Genomic DNA, 18,135 nt, shown 5'->3' with positions numbered 1-18,135 from the left:
AAATTATATAATTTATATATATATATATTATTTATTAATATTAAAATATAAGTTGGTTGTATATTAATTGTGTGAATTGTGGGTGATTATAATATTTTTTATGAGATGTATGTATGTAAAAAAAATATAATATATGTTGTTGTTATGTGGGGTTTTTTTTTATGTAAAAATTTTTGTGTTTTTTTTTTTTGTAATAAATTTGTTTTTTTTTTTTTGGGGGTTTTTAAAAATAAAAATTTGAAAAAAAATGTTTGTGTGTGTATTTATTATTGGGATAATTTTTTTTTTGTATATGTTGTTTTGTGGTTTTTGAATATATTTTTTATTTTTTTAAAATATATTATAAATATGTGATATATATTGTAAAAATTTTATATATTTTATATAAATTAGTGTTAATAATAATTTTTATTAATTTAATGTTTATATATATATTTTTAATTTATATATTATATAATATGTATTAATATATATTTAAAAAATTAATAATATGTTAAAAATTATTTTGTTTTTGGGGTTATTTAATATTGGTAAAAATTTAATATGTTATTGTTTTGTGTTTGTTGTATATTTGGGTTTTTTATGTTTTTTTAAAATTATAGTGTTTTTTTTATATTTGTTTTTATTAAAATATGTATTAATAATAATAATTTTTAATATAAATTATAAAATATAATAATATAAATTTTTAATTATATAAATGTTTTTAAAATATGTGAAAATAAAAAATAAGTTAAATTTAATATATTTATTAATAATTATGTATATTAATTATATAATTATATAATTTAAAATTTTTTTTTTTTTGTATTTTAAATTTTTAAATTTTGTTAAATTATAAATTTAAATTTAAAAATTTTTTTTTTAAAAAATTGGTAAAAAAAATTTTTAAATTGTAATATTTTTGGGGTTTTTTGGTTTTGGTTTTTATATTAATGGTGTGGAAAATATAAATATAAATATATTTTGTATAAATTATATATTTTAATGTGAATTTATATATATATAATTTGGGATAGATTTTAAAATATATATAATTTTGTATTATAAATAAATTAATGTAAAAATGTATATATAAAAATATTTTGGGGTTTTTTAAATATGTAATTGTTAAAAATTTGAAAAAAAATTTATGTAAAATTAAATTTTATTTAAAAATTAAAAAATAATAGAATAAATTAAAAAAAATTTTAAATTTTAAATTTATTTTTTATAATGATAAAAATTTGTTAAATTAAAAGGAAATTTAATAATAGAATATAAAAAAAATATATTTATAAGAAAATGTATAAATATATTATATTTTATAAAAATTTTAAAAATAATTTAAAATTAAAAAAATTGTTTTAATTTTATGGTTTTATTTTTTAGATTTTTTTTTGTTTTTTTTTTAAAAAAAAATCACAAAAAAGGAAAAAAAATAAATTAGAGGGGTTGGTTTTTTAAAAAAATTTAAAAAAGTATAGGATAATTTTAATATGGTTAAATATTAAAGGGGAAATTATTTAAAACAAAAAAACCCCTTTAGAATAAATAAAAGGGGGGAAACTATAAAATTGTAGTAGAAATAGTGGAATGTATAAAAAAATGGCAAAAAAAGTGAGATAAAAAGAAAATATATAGAGAAAATTATAATATAGAACACTAATAAAAGCCCAAACACCCTAGCCCAAAGTTCCTGGAATTCATAAACTCAAATGCCATGGAACAACTAGTCACCATCCCACAAGAATGCTTGATCTCATCATCACGAACATGGGAGCACAATGTTCAACACGGATATACCCCTCACTGGTGAGATCAGATCACAAACTAATCTCGCTGGAGGTCCTCATCCCACCCCACCTGAAATAAAAAGACCACAGTAAGAACTTCTCGGCCGACTTCACACTTCTAAAGACTAGTGTGGTCTCCTTTAAGGCCCCCGAGCCGGCGAAAACAGTACTCAAGCCGCTGAATCACTTACAAATGCCTTCTACCAGCACCTGCAGGGCTGCATGGATAAAGGCAATCCCAAATAAAACAAAGACTCTCTTTGTAGCCACCAAAGGCAAGCGTCCACTCTGAGTGGACCCAGCCATAAACAAACTCTACAACAAAAGGAGAGCTACACACAAGATAGAGCAAAATCCTTAAAAGGTACAAGACACCCTTGATCACTATAAGTAAAAACTAAGAGCTCTGTAAATCATCAGAAAAACAAATTTTGAGAGAAAAATAGCTAAAGACTCAAAGACAATCCATAAAGGCCTTCTTTTGTATATTTGTTAGAAACCTGGAGAGAAACTCCCAGATTATTATCAAGAACTTAGTTCAAAATGATGTGAAGATTGTTACTGCACGATCCTACAGACATTGCCAACATGCGGCTGACGGGTTCAGGTGCAAACTTCTCCCCCCTCTCCCCAAAGGGAGGAGATATCATACTGGCGATTGCGAAGCCCCTATGCCAAACATCCTCCAGCATGGGGAGTGAACTGCTCTCTCAAAGCAAAAACACAGCATCCATGGGACCTATTTGGGTGTCCCCGGCTGTGTGCTCCACGAACTCAGCGAGGAACCCACAGCTAGGACCACAGCTGTTTTATCAGATACCTTACCTCTGGATACGTACCCAGGGGTGGCGCACTGCAACTGTGGTCCCACTTCACAAAGGCGGATTGCCTCCGACCCTGACCTGAAATTACGGCCCATTAAACGGCAAGCCTTATCTGCAAAGCCATGGAGAGGGATCATAATGGACCTCATAAATAAAGACATAGGAATTTTTTTAGACTTTGGATCCATCAGTTTGGCTTTGTCAAAGGCAGATCATGCCTTCTAAACTTGGTTGAGCTTTCCCGAAACAGTCACCAAAGCCATTGATGAGGAAAGGCAGTCCATGCACAGCTGCCTACGATCTGTAGAAGGTGCTGATACAATACCCCACTTTCGGGTATCATTGAAAAACTCATCAGCTTAAATGTTAACCCATACATCACAAGATGAGGTTGCAAACTGGCTGAGTGACAGAACCCACAGGGTCAGAGTTGCTGGCGCCATGTCAGACTCAAAGCCTGTCAATACAGAAGTGGTGTAGCCACCACAGGGCTCAGTCTGGGCCCCACTCTTGTTGGCATCTACTTTTCGAAGTACAAGCAAACACAGGAGGGTTATGGCTGACAAAGTTTGCAGATGACTGCAAACTGGAAACCCATAGTAGAAAACTTATCGACACAGATATCCTTCAGAAGGGTCTCACAGAAGCGGATAACTGGTGCCAGAGCCATGGCCTAAAGTTAAATGCCAAAAATGCATAGTCATACCCTTCCGGGAAAAACAAGGTTACCTAGCTACCAAATAGGTGGCAATCCACTGAGTACAGAAGAAGTTATCAGGGACCTGGGGACCCAGGTTGATAGTAGTCTGTCATTCGACACCCATGTAGCTAAAGTAGTTAGGAAGACCTTCTACATTGCCCACCTTATCATGAAGGATTCTCATCTAGATCAAAGGGAAGTCATAGTCTCCCTATACTCATCACTCATCAGACCAATGATTGAGTACAATGCCCCGATGAATGTATCTGACCCGACACTTGCAGCAGCTGGAGAGGCCACAAAGTTCCTCACCAAAGGATAAAGGGTCTCAAACATCTGTCCTATGCTGCCCGACTGAAAGAACTCCAGCTCTATTCAGTAAACACATGCTCAGAGGTGACCTTTGCCTAACATACAAAGGCCATGTCAAACCCAGATTTGATGAATATGCTTCACCTCAAAAATCTAGATCCATCAGAGCCACAAGAGGCGGGAGACTTAAACCTCGACCACGGCTATTAATAGGGCGTGCTGGAGAGGGATAGATTCATCACCCAAAAGACTCCCTATGCTGTGGGAACAAAATCCCGGTATATGTGAGGCCAAGAGCACCTCAGCTGGCCTTGTTCAAGAAATCTTGACCAATGGATGTGGAGATGCTTAGATATACCCCAGGGATTACCTCAGTGTCACTGCTCAACAGAGGCACAGCAAATAATGGGTATAGTTCCCCATACTAAAGGGGTGGCGTAAGCCACAAAGCTATAGACTAGGCTTGTAAATACCCTGGGCAGATAGCCTAGTATGAACCTATATGAACCTATGAACCTATATATATATATATATATATATATATATATATATATATACTCTATATATTAATACATATATATATATCATATATATGTATATATATATATATATATATATATATATATGTATATATATATATATATATATATATATGTATATATATATATATATATATATATACACATATATATGTATATGTATATATATATTATATATATGTAATACATACATATATGCATATATATATATATGTATATATATATATATATATATATATATATGTATATAATAATATAAAAGACAACAATAAAGTAGTTTTTTATATGTTTTTTTATTTGTTTGTTTTTGTTTTTGTGATATTTTATATGTGTGGGTTTTTTATGGTTATAGGTTGGGGGGGAAAATAGTGAGAAAAGTGTGTGTGCTTGTTGTGTTCATGTTTGTGTGTTGTGTTAATATTTATAAGTATGTATATGTTTGTATTTTGTATAGTAAAAATATAGGTGTTGTTTGTAAAGGAAAAAAATTAGAAATAATATATATGTATATAGTATATATAAGAAAAAATATAAAATATGTTTTATAATATATAAAAAATATTATATATATATGTAAATATATGTAGGGTGAAATTAAATAGAAAAAATATATATATGTGTGTGTGTGATAATATATGTGGTTTTTATATGTGTATATGTTTTTTTGTGTTTAGAGTGTGAGGTGGTGATGAAATGTTGTTAAGAAAAAGAGTGTGTTGTGGATAGATAAAATATTGTGGAGAAATAGGTGTGTGAAAAGTAATAATATATATGTATTTTTAAAAATTAATATATGTGTGTAATTTTTTATAATAGGTGTTAAATATATATATGTGTATATAAAATAAATAATAAATAGGTGTTTTTATATTATATATCACACACATATAAAAATTTGTATAATATGGTGTATAGAAAGAATTATGAATGTTTAATATGTATAAAAGATATAGATATATGTATAGAATATATATATGTAAAATATGTGGGTGGTGTATTGGGTTATTGCCAGAGTATATATGTGTGTTGTGTGTTGTGTGTGTTTATGTATATAAGTGTAGAAATTGGTTTAGTTATATGGTTATAAAATATTTGATAAAATAGTGTAATTATATAAGTGATAGTGGCTTATGATTAAGACAATATGAGGTGTGTATATATATGTATATATGTGTTGTAGAAGTTATAGTAGTATGTATATTTATTTATATGTGATATAATATTGTATAGGTGATATAGTGTGAAAAAGAAAGTGATAAGATATATTAGATATATATATTGTTTTGAATATGTAAAAAATTATTTTATTTTAAATATGTTATATGTATATGTTTAAAATATATGATATATTATATTTATAAATATTGTAATAATTTTTTGTTTATTGTAATGGGTTGAATAAAAGTTATTATAGTTTTAGGAGAGAAGTATGAGGAGGGTTATTGTATTGTAGAATATGTAGTGATTAGTTTGTGATATGTTATTTTAATATATATATGAGAATAGTGTTTTGATAAAAATATATGTATAAATTGTTGTGAATATGTAAAAATAAAGAAAATTAAAATTTATGTAATTATATGTATTTAAAAATAAATATAAATAAATATGTATATTTGTATTTTTTGTATTATTTAAAGAAATAAATATGTTTTGTTGATTTATAAAATATGAATTTTAAATATATGTATATATATATTTGTATTTTTTTGTTTGGGGGTGGTGTTTTATTTTTTTTTATATAGGTGAATAGTGTATATTATAGGATATTTGTATATTTTTGGATATGTGGGGGGGATATTTTTTTGTGATATGATAGAGGAAATATTCAGTATTATGTGTTTTGTTTGTTTTTTTATGTAATAGATGATATTGTTTTGTTGATATGTTGATATATGTGTAAAGTTGTATATATATTTTTTTTATTTTTTTTGATATTATATATGTGTTTTGTGTATGATATATGTTGTGTTATATATAATAATATAATATGTAAAATATATGTATGTGGTAAAAAAAATATTTTAAATATATAAATATATGTGTGTAGTATATATATATGGTGTGAGTATGTGTGATAGTGAAGAGGGTATATAAATGTACAATATATTATGTGGTTTGTTGGAGTTGTGGTATGTTGTTAAAATGTTGTATGTAAATATATATAATTTTTTTTTGAAATATATGTTTATGTATGTGTTTATGTCAGTATATATATATGTATAGATGTGTATAGAAGTATTTATATTATGTATATATAATGTAAATGTATATAAATTTTATAATATATAATAAAAATGTATTATATATAATAGTATATTATATGTATAATATATATATATATTATATATATATGTAATATATATATATGTTTTATATAGTGTATATATATAAAAGTATAAAAAAATATGTTTATATATATGTATTTATATATAAAAAAAAATATATGTTGTGTGTGTATGTGTAATGTGTGTTTGTTTTTTTTTTTTTTGTTGTTGTATTTTTTGTGTATGTTTTTGTTTGTTGTTTGTGTTTGTGTGTTTTTTTGTTTTTTTTTTGTTTGTGGTTGTTTTGTTTTTTGTTATATGTTGTGTTGTGTTTGTTTTTTTGTATGTTGTCCAGGGTGATTATTATGTTTGTATATATATTGTGTTTTTGTTGTATTTTATGTTATTTATATTTGATAGTGTGTGTGTAGTATATATATTGATAGTGTATATATATGTGATTGTTTAATATATGTAATATATATATAGGGATATATATATATATGTTATATATATATATATATATATGTATATATATATAGTATATATTTTTGTTGTGTTTGTTTTTTATTTAAATAGTGTTTTAATATTTTTTTTTGTTTTGGATATTTTGTATGTGTATTTGTTTTGTGATGAATGTGTTGTGTTTGTGTAGTTTGTAGAATAGAGTATATGTGGTTTTTTTGGTTGGTATTATAATATATATATATGTTTAAAAGATATTTATAAAAAAAAGTTTTGTGTGAATATTTTGAAAAATATAAATAATAGTTTGTGTTTGTGTGTGTAAAATATAAAATATATATATTTTATATATGTATGTAAAATATATAATATATAAAAAAAAGAAATATAATAAAAAAAAATAAATATGTGTTGTGTGAATAAAAGTATGTAATATGTGATAAAATAGGTTGTGTATAATGTATGTGGGAAATATGTCTGTTTTTGTGTGGTTTGTGTATGTGTGTAGATATAGTAGGTGTGTGTATATATATGTATATATATATATATATATATGTGTGTGTATATATATGTATATATATATATATATATATGTGTGTGTATATATATGTATATATATATATATATATGTGTATATATATATATATGTATGTGTGTGTGTATATATATATATATATAAACCTTGTATGTATATATGTATATATATGTGTATATGTATGTATATATATATATATATATATATATATATATATATATATCTATATATATATATCTATATATATCTATATAGTATATGTGTTTTATTATTATACCTGTTTTTTGGTCTGAGGAAGTGCCTGTGGTATGAAAGTCCTTACCGTTATTAAAGCTGAAGAGTTTTATTGCTGTGTTGGTCTGTCATTTTACTTTTTAATTTTTTTTTTTTTTTAATTTGACTGGCCTTTATCTTAAGTAATTTCATCCTATATTTTACCAGGAAAACATTTGCCACATGCCATGGCCAACATGTCTTATTTTGAGATGTCAAATGTATTTTAGCGTTTAATACTCCAATCCAAAAGATGAAACTACAGTCTTAATTGATTTTGTAGCTGAACTTGGTGTTTACTATCCAAAACTTTTGTAGTGCAATATTAGTGCGAGATATGGCCTTATAAAGTCTGCATATCCATTACATTTGATGTGTTCACTGACGCAGTGTGTGTTTATATTTTGCATGCTACGCCATTTACATTATAGGTATTCTGTTGAAAAATTTCTGTGCAGCATGCCAAGCATAATAATGTCCTAGAATAATTTACTGAGTTATTACATTACAAGTAAAAATTTTGATATATCCGAAATTATACATTCTTTTTCCATTTACTAACTGCCATAGACTGGAGCAACTGAAACAGTATGGTTAAATTCTGCAAAATGATGTGCCTAGTCTTTGAAGGGTAGAGTAACAGTCGTTAAGACATTTTTATAGATTTCTCGCAGTAATTTCTTCCTGAAAGTTGCATAATGAAATCTGTGGGGGAAGGGGGTGGGGTTTGAGATATCAAGACCATTGTTTCAGAAGCATTTGCTGCCACAGTCTGAATGCTTTGCTTCCGTTGTGAGTGATATTCTGTTCAATATATCAAGTACAATAGTGGCCTAGAATAACTGTGTCCCGAGTTGTCCCTATGTTAGAAGTTAAAGTCTTGTACATTTTACCAGTAAGAATATTTTTAATGTGCCACATGCCATAGGTAACACTCCAGATATTTAAGAAATTAAAGTGGTATTGTCAAATTCAGCATATTGCTACACTGAAACATCTTGGCATAGAATAACAGTCTTGGGTGCTTTTTGTAACAGAACTTCCAGTTGGTACTGCCCGGGGAATTGGAGCATGGCCTCTTTGTATGGGCTGTTCATTTAGTTGTTCATAGGTGTTCACTTTAATAGTTTGCATTATTCAGTTTCCATTGTAGGTTGTATTCTAAGCTTCTGCAGTGTGCTGATTACAGTAATGGCTTAGAATACTTTTTAATGTGTTGTCATGTCAGAAGTAAAAATATCTATATATTTTTTTAATTTTTATTTACCATGTCCTGTAGATAACATGCCGCAGACTAATGCGGCTAAAATGGTTTGATTAAATTTGGCGTAGTGCTACACTGAGCCCTCCAGGCCAGTGTAGCAGTCTTGAGTTAATTATGCAGCCAGTGTCACAATGGTTACTGCCGGCATGCTGTGTGACGAATCTCAAAGGTGTGTGTGTGTGTGTGTGTGTGTGTGTGTGTGTGTGTGTGTGTGTGTGTGTGTGTGTGTGTGTGTGTACGTGTGTACGTGTGTACGTGAGCGTTTGTGCAACTTAGCCATTGGTGTGTGTGTGTGTGTGTGTGTGTGTGTGTGTGTGTGTGTGTGTGTGTGTGTGTGTGTGTGTGTGTGTGTGTACGTGAGCGTTTGTGCAACTTAGCCATTGTTTTGAGAGGTTTTATTGACTCATCCTGAACCTGATATTTTGCATTATACTGCAGTTTCAATTTTGTGTGTGTTGCTGAACTTCTGAATATTTTGATTACGGTAATGGCTTAGAACATTTTTACCAAGTTGACATTGCTTTAAAAGTAAAAATCCTGCATATTTTACCAAATAAAAATATTTTTCATTTGTCACATGCTATAGATAAATCTCTCAGATTAGAGCAACTGAAGTGATGTAGTCAGATTATTCCAAATGTAGAATAACAATCTTGTGTTGTGAAATACAGGCAGTCCCCAGGTTACAGACATCAGCCATGCGGACAACCCATAGATACGAATGAGCTGCCACTGTGTCGAAAGAACATGAAAAAACTAAAATAGTTAACAGTTGCCCAAGTGCAGGTATGAACTGGGAAGAGACTGTGTATGAGAGAGAGTGAAGTGAAAGCCAGTGAGTGATCCTCTGGTAGCAGTTAAGTGGGTGGTTGCATAAGGGGAAGGGGGTTAGTTATGGAATAGGTAAAGTAGGGCCAAGAATGTGTGGGTGTGTGTCATACCCCTAAAACTATTAGAGCAAATAATCTGGACAAAGCCATAAATTATAGTGGGATAAATGCCCCAAAATAGGGACAATTTTAATTAAATATTGCTCTTACAAACACAGAAAGTTGATAGAATAACAGGTTTTGTATTGACATGAATTTTCTGAAAGATATGAAGTCTGGAACTCAAATGTCTGTCATTATTTTCTAACTGCAATACGTAATGATGTACCACTAATTTGCCAGAAAACCGCAAGTATTTGAAAACCAGACCAAAAATAGACCAAAATCTGGGCATCCTGTGAAAATCTGTACAGTTGAGAGGTATTGTGTGTGTGTGTGTGTGTGTGTGTGTGTGTGTGTGTGTGTGTGTGTGTGTGTGTGTGTGCGCAAAAGTCCTCATAAACACTGCATTTAATAACGAGATGCCTTCAACCAGCTTTGTATGTTTGTTTTTTTTTTTTTTTTTTTTTTTTTGTTTGGAAGTGTTTTTAAAGAGTTTTATATGCAAAGAAAGGTAAAATAAGTATGTCTGAGGCAAACATTTTGACTAAGTGACATTTAGTAAGAACCATATGTACGTTTTTTTGACTTGCATACAAATTTGACTTGAGGACAGACTAAAAAACTGATCTCGTTCTTAACCTGGGGACTGCCTGTAATTTCCACCTGAAAGTTTCATAATGAAATCCTAAAAGGGAGACCTGAGAAATAAATGGCTTTTAATATATAGACCATGTTGCCACATCTGATATTTTGTATCATATACAATTTCCATTTCTGTTGTGGGTAGAGCGAAGTAATGTGCTCAGTGTAGTAATGCCCTGAAATACTTAAGTTGTCATTATATCTTATATCACATGTAAAAAAAATAAAAAACTGTAATTCTCCTGAATACATTGTCACTGTACTTATGACATCCACCCCTTGATTCGTGCAGTAAACTACTTTATATAAAATAAAATCATGCTTGTCTTTAATCCAGAAGTTAACAGCCAACTGTGTTTTGTAGCAAAGGGTCAGATTATTCCATGATATTTCCTGTAGTGTTTAATACGGTTACGTACATATGGTTCTTAATTTTAGGTACCGCCAATAGTCTAACATTGCCATCTGGTGCTCTGTTTTTGTTTGCCATTCAGTTTTCAGCAGACCTGTACATTGTGCATGCTTTTTCAGTATGACACATTCAAAATATATGTTCTAATAAAATGAGAACCAAAAGTAATGCAATAAAAAAAAAAAAAAAAGTGATTATGCGTGTTTTATAAATACTGTTATAGTAAAACATGTGCTGTTGTGATACTTTAAAACTCGGCCCTGGTGTCTAGTGGTTCCCCACCCACCATATCCGTATTCAGGTTTGCTGTGATGATGTGGTGGGGTTTGCCATGCTGATCTATACTGCCAAGGATTTTTTTTGAATTGCTCAGCTGTGTAGTTGCCTTCCTGGAGGTGGTTCCTAGGAGAGAACACAAGACTAATCAGCATATACCTCTCCCCACAGAATGCCCCATTAGCATTCAGCACAGCATGAGGGCCAGCCCTTTGTGTTGGAGGACCATGCAGCACCTTGTAAGGGTGTTTGCTGAATACCAAAAAGGTACCAAGACGTGTACATGTCTGAAGTCCCTTTATGAATGTAGCCCTGTGTGTTTCTACATATAACTGTTTAGTGTTGAGGCATCGAAATGGCATGTATTAATTTATTTATTTGCATTAAAATTTAAGATGCAGCTGTACTTTTGCCCTTCAATCATTTTAAAGATCCCTAATACTTGAAATTGTCTTGTCAAGGTAGTTTAAGTTTTGTTGTAGCGTCACACTTGCAAGCAATTGTTTTTGATGTTTTTCATTGAGGTTAGCAGTACCATCTACATACACAAATGCACAAGAAATACATTTTATGTATAAAACTACCCTTAGAGCTGAAACCTGTAACTTAAGTGAGGATAAAACAAAGCCAGTGAGTGGTGGCTAGTTTACAAAAGCTAGTTTGCATATTTAAAACAGCACTATTATCACATTTTAGCATAATCTAACCTAGTTTAGTGTCAAACCTTACAGACCACCCAAGGCGACATCTGTATAACCGACAACAGCATATGCAATATATGCCTCCATAGCTGGCTTGATAGATATGGGTATTCTGAGACAATGTAGCAAGTGGGTCTCTTGTTCACAGACGTTTAATCCTTAAACACACAGTATGTGAAAGATGCACATACACAATGTCACTAGAGGCAAACATCTTGCATACAAATAGGTTTGTCAAAAACATGCAGACGACCTCCACCATACTTATGGACCAGCTTACACTGAGGCACTAAAATGCTGTCTTCCCAAACTTCAAAGATCACCTAAGGTCACCTAAGCCTGTAGACAGCAACACCTATCCTCAGCAGTTCTTTAAAGCACTCGCCAAAAGCAGCACGAAACACCACACTTATGCCTACACCCAGTGGTGCCCCAAGAACAAAGCCCATAAGGCAAACACCCAGTGGTGCCCCAAGAATAAAACCCATAAGGCAAACAAACATATTACCCAAGGATTCTTATCATAGGGGACTCCATTGTATGACACACAGATGCTGCACTTACCAGACTGGACAATGAGAAGATAACAGTTAATTGCTTATCTGAAGCTAGGATTTGCTAATGTAGCAGCATGATTCTGTCATAGTCCATGTGGGTGTTAATGACCCGAGATATACTTCCCTGGACTATATGAAGAGAGATGTTATCGATCTGTCTGAATATGCATTTCAAGCAGGTATGTGCATTGCACTGAGCAGCATTCTGTTTTCACCGAAGATGATGTCACAGTATGAACAAAAGATGATTGACTTCAATAATTGGCTTAGTTTCTAGTGTCTTTCTAGTGGGATTCAATGTTTGTCAACGTAGGAGGACATGGTTAACAAACCACATTTCTTTGCAAAAAATGGTCTGCACCTGTCTCCCCTAGACTTCCAAGTATTGACTAAAACTTTATCTACTTCCCGCAGAGCCTATCTTACAGTGCCAAATTGTCAAACATACCGATTTAGCAAATAAAATCCAAAGAAACTTAAAGTGCTACTGTTCAATGGTTGGAACCTAAACAAGAAACTCCACACCCTACAAGCTCTCTTCAGTCTGGAGAATAATATAAATCTGTCCCATCACTGAGGCGTAGTTTAAATTCACAGAATGTACTCCATCAGTGCAAAGCTTTAGTGAATGCTACCCATTTCGACCCTCAGCTGCACAGATTGAGACTCCTCCATCCTCTATCTACATTAGTAATTCTAGGTTGGTTAAAAAGGATGAGGCACTTGAATTTATCCCAGTGCAGATCACCATAGACAAAATTCCACACCATATCTTGCAAGCTTTAGGTCACCCTGTATGTCCCGAGAATCCCATAGCTTTTACCTAGGTCTTGTGAAGGCATGCACCGTTAAACCAAATACCCTATTCATGGGAGACTTTAACCCTCTGTAGACTGGGAACCCACATTGCCACAGGCACAGCAATTCCTAGATTTTGTCTGGTCAGGGGTACTTGTGTTGGTGTGTGCACCCACCAGAGGTTCAAACATACTGGTCCCTGGTACTTCCATTATGGGAGACCAGTGCACCCACCCTCCCATCATGTCCTCAGTAGTAAGGTCAGGCCACAAAGCTGTCTCCTTTGAAATAAAAATCAACTCTAACCCCAACAAACTCTGTAACAATTAGGATGTAGTTTGCTTTGGAATAGTTCCTGTGATAGTTTGTCAAAATTCAGTGCCCCTCTCAACCCTGAGTTCACAGCTGCCTATGCGCAATTGTTAGCAGAGGCCCAAAACAAGCTCTAAAAACAAACCACACTGGCAGAATCCTAAACTTTTTTTTTTTCTTTTTGTTGTATACCCTATTAAGTAATGGCTAAAATCAGGAAGAGCAACTCCCATAATGACAAAGGTTTTCTAATTAAGCTAAACAGGAAACTTAGAGGACCAATTAAGTCCAAGGCCAGTTATGAGGTCAAGATAGTCTCACATGCTGAAGACAGCACAGGGCCTTCTACAGCTCTGTCTGAAACCTCAAAGGCAGCACACAGCAGTGTGTTGAACTAATGTTTAGTGATGTCATCTTCACTGTGCTTTGCAACATAGTGAATTTGCTGGCTAATGAATTCAGCTCACACTTCATCCCACCATGCCTCCCCATTGAGTTACTTATTAGCATTAGCCCCCAACTATTAATGGAGCAGCTTCTGGAGGTGCTCACTAAGGCTAAAAACACAGCCTTAATGGGCCCTAACAGTATCCCAGGATGCCTCCTAAATTGCTTGAAACATGACCTATCAGGACCACTTGAGTCCCTTTTCAACTGTAACTTCAAAACAGGCTTTGTACTATGAGAATGGAGGACTGCAACAGTTATTCCACTTCACAAGAGTGGGCTATCAACTGAACCTGGAAACTGCAGATCCATTAGTCTGACTAGTCTAACATGCAAAGCCATGGAACAAATCATGAAAATGATCCAAGCCACATGCAGCCTTCATACACTGGACCTAACACAGTTTGGCTTTGTCAGGGGAAGGTCATGCCTACTAAACCTGTTGTCCTTAATTGAGAAGGACACTAAGGCAATATGAGGGGGGAAAACCATGCATACTGCCTACCTGGGCCTGGTAAGGTATTCGACACCATACCCCATTCATGTATAGTTGACAGACTCTCCAAACTGGGCATGAATTCCTGCATAACTTGCTGGATTGCCAGCTTGTTGACAGGACCCAGGAAGTCCATGATTGGTAAGATCCCATCCACCTAAGAGACAGGTCACCATTGGGGTACCTCAGAACTCTGATTTGAGAATGCTCCTATTTGGCATCTACTTCTTGGAAGTAAAGGCCAATGTCAACGGGCTTTGCCTGACCAAGTTTGCAGATGACTGCAAATTTGGAAGAGATTGTAGATTCCCCTCATGACACACATCTTGCAAGAGGTGCTAATACAGGCAAATAACTGCTACCAAAGTCACAAATTAAAACTCAATGCAGTGAAGTACATTATCGTGCCATTTGGGAAAACTGCCATCCAGGCTAATTACTCGATCGATAAGATACCCCTGAGAGGTGACCAGTATTCAGGTTTCTCAGAATATATGTAGTCAGTAATCTGGCCTTTGACCAACATGTGACCAAAGTAGTAAGGAAACCATTCTATGTCATCCAACTTACAAGTAAGGACATGGCATCCAGGACCAGGGAAGTCGTAGTGCTACTTCATTAAGCACTTATTAAACCCATCATTCAGTGTAATGACCCCTTTGGCATGTACCAGATATGTGCAACAGCTGAACACCCACAAGAGTTCCTTAAAGGAGAATCCAGGTTATAACACATTGTTGTATATGGATTGCTTTAAAGCCCCATCTCTATACACTGCCTGTTAGTAAGTTGTAGGGGGCAGTCTATGGCTGACATATCGGCCATTCTCAGATCTGGTTCTGCTGGACCATTTACATATCTGCAAAACCAACCGCATAAGAACCACTAGATCCAAGGATTTAAGATTTACGTACAACATAAATGAGATGGCGAAACAGATAGTGCCTCAGAGGATCCCCATGCTGTGGAACAGACTCCCCATCCATATGAGGCAGAGTCCATCCCTATCCTTATTTTAAACATGACGTTGATCGACGGATGGGAAATTGGAAATTCACCCTGGGAATGGCCCCATGTCTCTGATAGACATAGGCAGAACGTATCTATGCTCAATTTAACACCCCCCCCCCCCACACATGACCTCTAGAAACATGCTAACTAACATAGCACCTCTTAATGAATGCCCATGATACACAAGGACACAATTCAGTTGGGTTGCCTGGCTAGGCTTATAGAGGCCCTGGTGTTCGTTAGCCTAGTATATCCCTATGAACCTTTAGAGGGTAGGATACCCATATGATTGTGATAGTAATATTCCCTGAAAATTTTGTGAAGAAATGTTGATCCATTTTGGAGATTAAATGCTTTTATATAAAAAATAACTTAAATATCTTTAGTCGGTTGGTAATTAAGAAGTGGTCCTTTAGAAAGTGGTTGTAAAGGTGTTAAGAAAAGGTAAATAGTTGTGACTGAAACTGATGAATTCTTGGTTTAATTGGCCATAACCTGTTTACAAATCAGTTCAGATTTCTGGGTTTTAAGTGTAGTTAAGATGTGATAGTTAAGCAGAGAATAACCTGTTTGTTTTTGTTTTAGCCTGGAACTATTGAACAAGCAGTTAATGATATTCGAATTGTTGTTATGCCAACGGAAGATGGAGAAGTGCAGAGTGTGTGGCTTCTGGTCGAGTAAGTAGAAACTGTTTCTGTTGCATTGTATGTAATATTTCAAATGTTTGTGGTGTGCTAAGAATGGAACCTTAATGTGTTACAGGGTGACAGAACTTGAGTAGTTACTTGTGTGTGCATTATTTTGAATGTTAAATGGTCCTCTGTTAATAGTACTTTCCTTAACTGCTTGATTTACTCACATAATTTCTGATATCTGTTTAAACTAAGATGGGAATTGTATTTACTTATGAATAAAGTAATCATCTACAGTTTAGTTCTGTATTGTAGGTGTCCAACACAGAGCCCACTGCTTCTTTGTCACATTTCATGCTGTGACTACCCTTGTTTTACATATTTGATTTTATGTATTGGTTATTATTTAGCCACTGAAGGTCAGTTTTTGTGGCATAATTCCTCAAAAGAGTCCTAATTATTAGGAATGGACAGATCTCAAAAAATGCTTACCATTAATGTATGGAATCGTTTACTTGGACTATTTCCCCCCACCCCCAACAAGGTTGTGCACGTGTGGGTATGCTACAAATAAGTAACGCCACTGCTTGTATGTGTGCTTGTATATGAATCAGTTTTTGTATGTACATTCGATATAAAAAGTGTACACACCCCTGTTAAAATGCCATGTTTTTGTGATGTAAAAAAAATAGACCGCAATAAATCATTTCAAAACGTTTCCCACCTTTAATGTGACCTATAACCTGTACAATTCACTTGAAAAACAAACAAATCTGTTAGGGGAAAAATATATAAAAAACGTACAGTAAGCTGGTTGCAAAAGTGTGCACATCCTTAAACTACTTTGTTGCAGCACCTTTTGATTTAATTACAGCATTCAGTTTTCTTGGGTAGGAGGCCATCAGCATGGCACATCCTGATTTGGCAATATTTGCCCACTCTTCCTTGCAAAAGCGCTCCAAACTTGTCAGATTGTGCGGGCATCTCTTGTGCACAGCCCTCTTCAGGTCACCCTACAAATTTTCTATTGGATTTAGGTCTGGGCTCTGGCTGGGCCATTCCAAAACTTTAATTTTCTTCTGGTGAAACCATTCTTTTGTTGATTTGGATGTATGCTTCGGGTCATTGTCGAGTTGAAAGGTGAAATTTCTCTATCTTCAGCTTTCTAGCAGATGCCTGAAGGTTTTGGGCCAAAAGTGACTGGTATTTGGAACTGTTCATAATTTCCCCCCACCTTGACTAAAACTCCAGTTCCAGCTGAAGAAAAACAACCCCAAAACATGATACTGCCACCACCGTGCTTCACTGTGGGGATGGTGTTTCTTGGTGATTTGAAGTGTTGTTTTTTGTGCCAAACGTACCTTTTGGAATTGTGGCCAAAAAGTTCAACCTTTTGTCTCATCAGACCATAACACATTTTCCCACATGCTTTTGGGAGACTTGATGTATTGTTTTGCAAATTTTAGCCAAGCCTGGATGTTTTACTGTGTAAGAAAAAGCTTCCGTCTTGCAACCCTACCCCATAGGCCAGACATGTGGAGAATACGGGAGATCTGCCAGAAATTCCTGCAGCTCCTTCAGTGTTGCTGTAGGTCTCTTGGCAGCCTCCCTGACCAGTTTTCGTCTTTTGGAGGTATGTCCAGTTCTTTGCCAAGTCTTTGTTGTCCCATATTTTCTCCACTTTTTAATGACAGTCTTTACTGTGTTCCATGGTATATCCAATGCTGTTGAAATATTTTTGTACCGTTCTCCTGACTGATACCTTTCAACAATGAGATCCCTTTGATGCTTTGTAAGCTCTCTGCGAACCATGGCTTTTGCTGTAGCAAGCAACTGAGTAAATGTCAGGGAAGTCCTACTAGGACAGGTGAACTTTATTTGGGTTTAATCAGTCTCTTTAATAGATGCCAGGTGTGTCCCCAAGAAGACTGAATGCTGTAATTAAATCAAAAGGTGCTTCAACAA

At 33.5% G+C, this 18,135-nt stretch overlaps 1 protein-coding gene across 1 annotated transcript in view; it reads left to right on the top strand.

Annotated features, from left to right (window-relative positions):
* The window catches only part of TPRG1L (tumor protein p63 regulated 1 like), a 229,276-nt gene that overhangs the window by 19,069 nt on the left and 192,072 nt on the right, over nt 1–18,135 (top strand). Inside the window, exon 2 of the mRNA XM_044062966.1 lies at nt 16,124–16,215. Within this exon, the coding sequence (XP_043918901.1) occupies nt 16,124–16,215 (92 nt within the window). The remainder of the gene's footprint in view (nt 1–16,123; nt 16,216–18,135) is intronic.

This window comes from Protopterus annectens, chromosome 2.part1 (genome assembly GCF_019279795.1).
Source record: "Protopterus annectens isolate FY-2018-M chromosome 2.part1, PAN1.0, whole genome shotgun sequence".
NCBI lineage: Eukaryota > Metazoa > Chordata > Ceratodontiformes > Protopteridae > Protopterus > Protopterus annectens.
This window is presented reverse-complemented; position numbering and strand designations above follow the sequence as displayed.